Consider the following 9,303-nt stretch of genomic DNA (forward strand, 5'->3'; position numbering starts at 1 on the left):
GTCAGTGGTCTAGCAGACAGGAGGTATTGTTTTATATTAGTCAGTGGTCTAACAGACAGGAGGAATTGTTTTATATTAGTCAGGGGTCTAACAGACAGTATTAGGAGGAATTGTTTTATATTAGTCAGTGGTCTAACAGATAGTATTAGGAGCTATTGTTTTATATTAGTCAGTGGTCTAACAGACAGGAGGTATTGTTTTATATTAGTCAGTGGTCTAACAGACAGGAGGTATTGTTTTATATTAGTCAGTGGTCTAACAGACAGGAGGTATTGTTTTATATTAGTCAGTGGTCTAACAGACAGGAGGAATTGTTTTATATTAGTCAGGGGTCTAACAGATAGTATTAGGAGGAATTGTTTTATATTAGTCAGTGGTCTAACAGATAGTATTAGGAGGAATTGTTTTATATTAGTCAGTGGTCTAACAGATAGTATTAGGAGGAATTGTTTTATATTAGTCAGGAGTCTAACAGACAGTATTACTTTTGCGGTGGTCTTGGTGTGTGTGTGTGTGTGTGTGTGTGTGCGTGTGTCATATTCTGTTCCATTAGTATTCCATCACTGTTGTTACCCCCATGGTTGAATCGTGATCTCCCATAACGTTCCCCATATGTTTAATATCAGATCATATCTGTCTCCATTAAAGCCCATTCAAAAAGCAGGCAAACCTGTCACTGAACCACATCAGGGAATATGTATTCATCCCCAATATTAAAAAGACTGCTAAGGCTTTGTCCCAAATGGCACCATATTCCCTATATTGTGCACTACTTTTGACCAAGTGTCCTTAGGGAGTAGGGTGCCGTTTGGGACCACAGCCTAGACCGGTCCGGTTAGCTTCCAGTTGTTCGATGAGGTTGCCTGATAATACAGAGTCAACAAAGTAGAAATGAGCCCCTGACCCCGGGGAAGAGATGAGGGGTACTGTTTGTTATACATTACAAACCCCCAACCACTAAAGGACCAGGGATCACACACATCTTGCTTCTCTCTGTCTGGATCTGGTACGATAATGTCTAGTTTCTCTCTCTGTCTGGAGCTGGTACGATAATGTCTAGTTTCTCTGTCTGGATCTGGTACGATAATGTCTAGTTTCTCTCTCTGGAGCTGGTACGATAATGTCTAGTTTCTCTGTCTGGATCTGGTACGATAATGTCTAGTTTCTCTGTCTGGATCTGGTCTAGGTTCTCTGTCTGGATCTGGTACGATAATGTCTCGTTTCTCTTTCTGGATCTGGTACGATAATGTCTAGGTTCTCTGTCTGGGTCTGGTACGATAATGTCTAGTTTCTCTCTGTCTGGATCTGGTACGATGTCTGATTTCTCTCTGTCTGGATCTGGTATGATAATGTCTAGTTTCTCTCTCTGGAGCTGGTACGATAATGTCTAGGTTCCCTCTGTCTGGATCTGGTATGATAATGTCTTGATCTGGTCTAGTTTCTCTGTCTGGATCTGGTATGATAATGTCTAGTTTCTCTGTCTGGATCTGGTACGATAATGTCTCGTTTCTCTTTCTGGATCTGGTACGATAATGTCTAGGGTTCTCTGTCTGGATCTGGTATGATAATGTCTAGTCTCTCTGTCTGGATCTGGTATGATAATGTCTAGTCTCTCTGTCTGGATCTGGTACGATAATGTCTAGTTTCTCTGTCTGGATCTGGTACGATAATGTCTAGTTTCTCTCTGTCAGGATCTGGTACGATAATGTCTAGTTTCAGGTTACTCGGAATGCATAGAGAATGTCCCTGCACTGCTCCGCAGTACAAGAGTGTGTGTGTGTGACACCGTCGTGCCCTGTGAGAGACGTACAGATGTTGGTCATGGTTTCAGGGCATTAACCTGGAGGAGAGGAGGGAAGTGGTTTGTAAAGAAAACATCAGGAGTCACATCATCATCTTGTTCCCGTTGGGTTGCAAGGTTTGTTCAGACAAATTAACAGTTTGTTTTCCCACAATTACAGAGGGCACTTTCGACCCCTATTCTGCATTCTAATAGGTAACACTTCTGACCCCTGTACTGCATTCTAATAGGTAACACTTATGAGCCCTGTACTGCATTCTAGTAGGTAACACTTCTGACCCCTGTACTGCATTCTAATAGGTAACACTTCTGACCCCTGTACTGCATTCTAATAGGTAACACTTCTGACCCCTATTCTGCATTCTAATAGGTAACACTTCTGACCCCTGTACTGCATTCTAATAGTAACACTTCTGACCCCTGTACTGCATTCTAATAGGTAACACTTCTGACCCCTATTCTGCATTCTAATAGGTAACACTTCTGACCCCTATTCTGCATTCTAATAGGTAACACTTCTGACCCCTGTACTGCATTCTAATAGTAACACTTCTGACCCCTGTACTGTATTCTAATAGGTAACACTTCTGACCCCTGTACTGCATTCTAATAGGTAACACTTCTGACCCCTGTACTGCATTAACCAGAGGCTGTCCTCTGCATGTCCTCAACACCATCATTCCAGTCATGTAGTAAACTTGACTGTACGTTTGTTTATGTGTAACTCTGTGTTGTTTGTGTCACACTGCGTTGCTTTATCTTGGCCAGGTCGCAGTTGTAAATGAGAACTTGTTCTCAACTGGCCTACCTGGTTAAATAAAGGTGAAATAAAATACTAAATAGTGTATCTCTGGCCCCCTCTCTGTGTGGCCTTATCACATGTCCAATATATGAAATCATTAAATAAGATTTTCAACAACAACCAAAAAGAATGTTACCAAAGCTGTACGAAATGATCCTAAATATAAACCATCAAGTTGGTGAATCCCATTGGTGTTTTTTAAGAGGGTTTCAGCATGAATGTTATTTTCCACACTACTTTGCCGACGTCTAACTAGACCGGATCCAGACAGAGATCTTTGCCGACGTCTAACTAGACCGGATCCAGACAGATCTTTGCCGACGTCTAACTAGACCGGATCCAGACAGATCTTTGCCGACGTCTAACTAGACCGGATCCAGACAGAGATCTTTGCCGACGTCTAACTAGACCGGATCCAGAATGACATGTCTAGGTTAGGAAGGTTTCTCCCAGGGGACAGAATGACATGTCTAGGTTAGGAAGGTTTCTCCCAGGGGACAGAATGACATGTCTAGGTTAGGAAGGTTTCTCCCAGGGGACAGAATGACATGTCTAGGTTAGGAAGGTTTCTCCCAGGGGACAGAAGGACATGTCTCGGTTAGGAAGGTTTCTCTCCTTCGGGGACAGAATGACATGTCTAGGTTAGGAAGGTTTCTCCCAGGGGACAGAATGACATGTCTAGGTTAGGAAGGTTTCTCCCAGGGGACAGAATGACATGTCTAGGTTAGGAAGGTTTCTCCCAGGGGACAGAAGGACATGTCTCGGTTAGGAAGGTTTCTCTCCTTCGGGGACAGAATGACATGTCTAGGTTAGGAAGGTTTCTCCCAGGGGACAGAAGGACATGTCTCGGTTAGGAAGGTTTCTCTCCTTCGGGGACAGAATGACATGTCTAGGTTAGGAAGATTTCTCCCAGGGGACAGAAGGACATGTCTCGGTTAGGAAGGTTTCTCTCCTTCGGGGACAGAATGACATGTCTAGGTTAGGAAGGTTTCTCCCAGGGGACAGAAGGACATGTCTCGGTTAGGAAGGTTTCTCTCCTTCGGGGACAGAATGACATGTCTAGGTTAGGAAGGTTTCTCCCAGGGAACAGAATGACATGTCTAGGTTAGGAAGGTTTCTCCCAGGGGACAGACTGACATGTCTAGGTTAGGAAGGTTTCTCTCCTTCGGGGACAGAATCACATGTCTAGGTTAGGAAGGTTTCTCCCAGGGAACAGAATGACATGTCTCGGTTAGGAAGGTTTCTCTCCTTCGGGGACAGAATGACATGTCTAGGTTAGGAAGGTTTCTCCCAGGGAACAGAATGACATGTCTAGGTTAGGAAGGTTTCTCCCAGGGAACAGAATGACATGTCTAGGTTAGGAAGGTTTCTCCCAGGGAACAGAATGACATGTCTAGGTTAGGAAGGTTTCTCCCAGGGAACAGAATGACATGTCTAGGTTAGGAAGGTTTCTCCCAGGGAACAGAATGACATGTCTCGGTTAGGAAGGTTTCTCTCCTTCGGGGACAGAATGACATGTCTAGGTTAGGAAGGTTTCTCCCAGGGGACAGAATGACATGTCTAGGTTAGGAAGGTTTCTCCCAGGGAACAGAATGACATGTCTAGGTTAGGAAGGTTTCTCCCAGGGGACAGACTGACATGTCTAGGTTAGGAAGGTTTCTCTCCTTCAGGGACAGAATGACATGTCTAGGTTAGGAAGGTTTCTCCCAGGGAACAGAATGACATGTCTCGGTTAGGAAGGTTTCTCTCCTTCGGGGACAGAATGACATGTCTCGGTTAGGAAGGTTTCTCTCCTTCGGGAACAGAATGACATGTCTCGGTTAGGAAGGTTTCTCTCCTTCGGGGACAGAATGACATGTCTAGGTTAGGAAGGTTTCTCCCAGGGGACAGAATGACATGTCTAGGTTAGGAAGGTTTCTCCCAGGGGACAGAAGGACATGTCTCGGTTAGGAAGGTTTCTCCCAGGGAACAGAATGACATGTCTCAGTATATGAATATTCGCCCTACTTAATCATCCGTGTTCCACACTCTATTTCAGGGTTTATATTAATATTTGTTTTGGATATATCAGATCAGTTATCATTTATCACCCTGAATACTTAAACACCAACACACACTCTCATCCCTGATCACTACTGTCCTCTGGTGTGGCAGCCAGCTCTCATAAAGCAGACAGTGTGTCAAGAAGAGTCTCATTACAACAGAACATTTCTATTTATGGTCCTGGAGACAATCACTGGTTCTGTTGATGGTTTGGAGGTCAAGAAAATTAGACATGAAATGCACTGCATTCCTCCTTTCCTCTCCCCCTCTGCCCCCCTCCTTTCCCCTCCCCTTCCTCTCCTCTAGTGGGAGAAAGTGTCAGAGTGGAGTGTTGGCTGGTAAATAAGCATTTTTTGGTGGCAGGATAGTCATCCTCCTCTCCCCTTCCCCTCGCCTCCTCTCTCCTTCCCTCCTCACCCCTTCCCCTCGCCTCCTCTCTCCTTCCCTCCTCACCCCTTCCCCTCCTCTCTCCTTCCCCTCCTCTCTCCTTCCCCTCCTCTCTCCTTCCCCTCCCCTCCTCTCTCCTCTCTGTGGACAGGTGCTGGGTAGAGAGGGTGTCAGGCTGTCAGTTAAGAACTTCCGACCACAGAGATTTAACATCTGGCTACAATTAAAATCTGTCATGAAGAGGATACTCTTTCTCTCACTCTCTCCTTACTGCTGCTGCTGCTCGCGCTCTCTCTCCTCTCTCTCTGTTCATACTGCCTCTCTCTTACTGCCTCTCTCTCTCTTTCTCTCGCTCTCTTTCTCTCGCTCTCTTACTCTTTCTTTCTCTCTTTCTCTCCTGCACACTGGAAGAGTAGTTCAGTTTCATGATATCCTGTTGTCAGTTTGACTGAAGACTGAGAATATGACTCCGTCAGTCAGGGTTGACTCCGTCAGTCAGGGTTGACTCCGTCAGTCAGGGTTGACTCCGTCAGTCAGGGTTGACTCCGTCAGTCAGGGTTGACTCCGTCAGTCAGGGTTGACTCCGTCAGTCAGGGTTGACTCCGTCAGTCAGGGTTGACTCCGTCAGTCAGGGTTGACTCCGTCAGTCAGGGTTGACTCCGTCAGTCAGGGTTGACTCCGTAAGCCCTCCACAGTGGAAACCCTGCAGCCAGGGCTTGTTTTCCATTACTAACCCTTCCACCCCCTCTCTCTCTGGAGGACAAATCTGTTTTTATTACAGCTTTTCTGCTACTTATACATTTTACATACATGGTACTTTTATAGAAAGCAGTCGCATAACAATAGTACATTACCAAACATCAGCTCTTTAAACCCGCCCCTCATTCTCTCTCAGCCCTTCCCACCTATCACCATAGACCTCAGCTCGTTAATCCCTCCCCCTCAGCCCATCCCACCTATCACCATAGACCTCAGCTCTTTAATCTCTCAGCCTATCCCACCTATCACCATAGACCTCAGCTCTTTAATCTCCCCTCTCAGCCCATCCCACCTATCACCATAGACCTCAGCTCTTTAATCTCCCCTCTCAGCCCATCCCACCTATCACCATAGACCTCAGCTCTTTAATCCCACCTATCGTTTTTAACCTTTCTAATCGTATATTATCCACAGATTGTGAGCTAAAGATGAAAACCTTTCCTACGAGTATTATATTAGTTATTGACTGAGTGGGGTTTTCCAGATCTCCCAACACTGCTGTTTGTGAGGTTAATTTTAAGTGCATGTTGTGATTTGTATATTTTTACCTTTTTATGTTTTATCATTTGTACCATTCCTGAACCTGTGACCAGAAACAAGCTACAGAGGCAATACCAGAAGAAATTATCAATTGATTCTCTCTTTCGCAGCAAAATCTACAGAACTGAGATTGTTGTACGCCATATATATATATATATATATATATATATTTTATATATTTATATATTTTTATATATATTTTATATATATTTTATATATTTATATATTTTTATATATATTTTATATTTTTATATATTTATATATATTATATTATATATATATTTATATTTATGGCTTGTTTAAGAAAGGAAAGAACTTTATTTTCAATTAGTGGGAAATGAGAAGTTGTAATCTGTATGAAGGCAAAACGGCCATTTTAACAAAGGAGTCTGTTTTTAATAATCTACTGGAGAACCATTTGGGGTTTCAGTTTAATTTATGAGTGAAGATTTTAGTTTAAAGCTTTAATATTTAATCATTTTAGGCCCAAACTCATATTCATTATATTAATTTCATTTTGTCTGGCATATCATTTCAAATGAAATGAGATTTTCTTGCTCATATGATTTAAATACGAGTAATCTGGAGTAGGCAGTGCCATTAGTTAGTAACTGATCGGACCAAAGATTTAATCAAGGTGATTTTTCCATAAATAGACAAGTACTTACCTCTCCATGGTTGCAGAATATTTAAAAAAAAATGTTGGTCACTTTCTATTGAAATTGATTGTTTTTTGAGATGTGAATACCAAGTATGTCTGCTTCACCATCCGCCTATTTTATTGGGAAACTACAAAGTAGTGTAAACACTATTTTTTTTTAACGATCCCAATACGTAATATGGTGCACTTGTTAGGTTTTAGTACAGAGAGGCTAGAAAAGTGACCAAGATGTTCAACGAGACTGTGCAGGCATCCAGATTCCTGACTTAAGTAAAACCTTAACATTTTTGTTTCTTAACCTTGGATTTCCAACCCCTTGATGTAGTTGTTGGATCTAATTTTAATAGCTAGTATTTCAATGGTCATAATAAATAAATATGGAGACAATGGACATCCTTGTTTTACTCCTCTTAAAAGCTCAATACTTTCTAAGAAGTTACCATTTATTTACTATTTTACATCTGGGGTTGCTGTACATAAATTTAACCCCCTCACCCCTCTCTCCTGTATAAGAGATTCACCTAAATTAAAGTCATCCAGGCATTTAAATATACATTCTATTCATACTTAATCAGATTGATAATCTTCAATTGTTTGAAGTAATTGTAATCTGTCTGATCAGGATGAACAATATCTGGTAAAAAAACTTTTTTTTTCTTCTATGTGCTATTCATTTCACAGGGCTGGTTAATTGAACTCCTGTCATCGTCCCTGTCTGCCTTTGTCCCACTCTGTAATGGGGAGCCCCTGTTCCTGATGGGACCAGTTTGTCCCGCTCTGTAATGGGGAGCCCCTGTTCCTGATGGGAACGGTTTGTCCCGACCGCTCCACCTCTAATGGGGAGCCCCTGTTCCTGATGGGAACAGTTTGTCCCGACCGCTCCACCTCCGTAATGGGGAGCCCCTGTTCCTGATGGGAACGGTTTGTCCCGACCGCTCCACCTCCGTAATGGGGAGCCCCTGTTCCTGATGGGAACGGTTTGTCCCGACCGCTCCACCTCCATAATGGGGAGCCCCTGTTCCTGATGGGAACGGTTTGTCCCGACCGCTCCACCTCCATAATGGGGAGCCCCTGTTCCTGATGGGAACGGTTTGTCCCGACCGCTCCACCTCCATAATGGGGAGCCCCTGTTCCTGATGGGAACGGTTTGTCCCGACCGCTCCACCTCCGTAATGGGGAGCCCCTGTTCCTGATGGGAACGGTTTGTCCCGACCGCTCCACCTCCATAATGGGGAGCCCCTGTTCCTGATGGGAATGGTTCGTCCCGACCACTCCACCTCCGTGATGGGGAGCCCCTGTTCCTGATGGGAACGTTTTGTCCCGACCGCTCCACCTCCATAATGGGGATTCCCTGTTCCTGATGGGAACGGTTTGTCCCGACCGCTCCACCTCCGTAATGGGGAGCCCCTGTTCCTGAAGGGAACGGTTTGTCCCGACCGCTCCACCTCCGTAATGGGGAGCCCCTGTTCCTGAAGGGAACGGTTTGTCCCGACTGCTCCACCTCCATAATGTGGAGCCCCTGTTCCTGATGGGAACAGTTTGTCCCGACCGCTCCACCTCCATAATGTGGAGCCCCTGTTCCTGATGGGAATGGTTTGTCCCGACCGCTCCACCTCCATAATGTGGAGCCCCTGTTCCTGATGGGAATGGTTTGTCCCGACCGCTCCACCTCTGTAATGGGGAGCCCCTGTTCCTGATGGGAACGGTTTGTCCCGACCGCTCCACCTCTGTAATGGGGAGCCACTGTTCCTGATGGGAATGGAGTTCCTTTCCGGATCCCTTTACAACCAATCAGCATCCAGGAGCACACAGGGCCCGCGGCTCAAGACCTTGAATACATGTGTAGAAGGATCAGTGTGTCGGCCTGCCATGGCTGAAGGATCAGTTTGTCGGCCCGCCATGGCTGAAGGCCTGCAGGATCTTTTTAAGTGGGATTATACTGTTTATTTGGATGTTCTGTCCATGGTGCCCCAATCGTTGTATGAAGGTGGTGGAATGTTGGCTAGATGATGGGGCTGGTATCAGGACAGGATTGTGGGTTTTCACTATGACCCAGATGTATATGGTAGCTGACTGCAGTGTGTTATGTGACTGCTGTGTGATGTTGTGTTTCTGCGATACAGACTGAAGAAGGCAGAGGAGTGCTTCAGACAAGCCAAGGAGAAGGCTACCTACAGTGTCAAACCCAAGCATGCTTCGGGAATCGTAAGTGATATAATTGGCCACTATATACACATGGACGTTTACTTGATTGAGTCTTTATCACCGTTTAAAGCATATCTGAACATTTAACGCATCGTTTTTCCACAG

General features: G+C 44.7%; 1 protein-coding gene across 2 annotated transcripts in view; it reads left to right on the top strand.

Annotated features, from left to right (window-relative positions):
- LOC116359728 (formin-2) overlaps positions 1 to 9,303 on the top strand; it is a 122,416-nt gene that overhangs the window by 110,592 nt on the left and 2,521 nt on the right. For both annotated transcript variants that reach the window (XM_031813097.1, XM_031813098.1), the window contains one exon: positions 9,117 to 9,198. In XM_031813097.1, the coding sequence (XP_031668957.1) occupies positions 9,117 to 9,198 (82 nt within the window). The remainder of the gene's footprint in view (positions 1 to 9,116; positions 9,199 to 9,303) is intronic.

This window comes from Oncorhynchus kisutch, unplaced genomic scaffold, assembly GCF_002021735.2.
Source record: "Oncorhynchus kisutch isolate 150728-3 unplaced genomic scaffold, Okis_V2 Okis04b-Okis11a_hom, whole genome shotgun sequence".
NCBI classification, from domain to species: domain Eukaryota; kingdom Metazoa; phylum Chordata; class Actinopteri; order Salmoniformes; family Salmonidae; genus Oncorhynchus; species Oncorhynchus kisutch.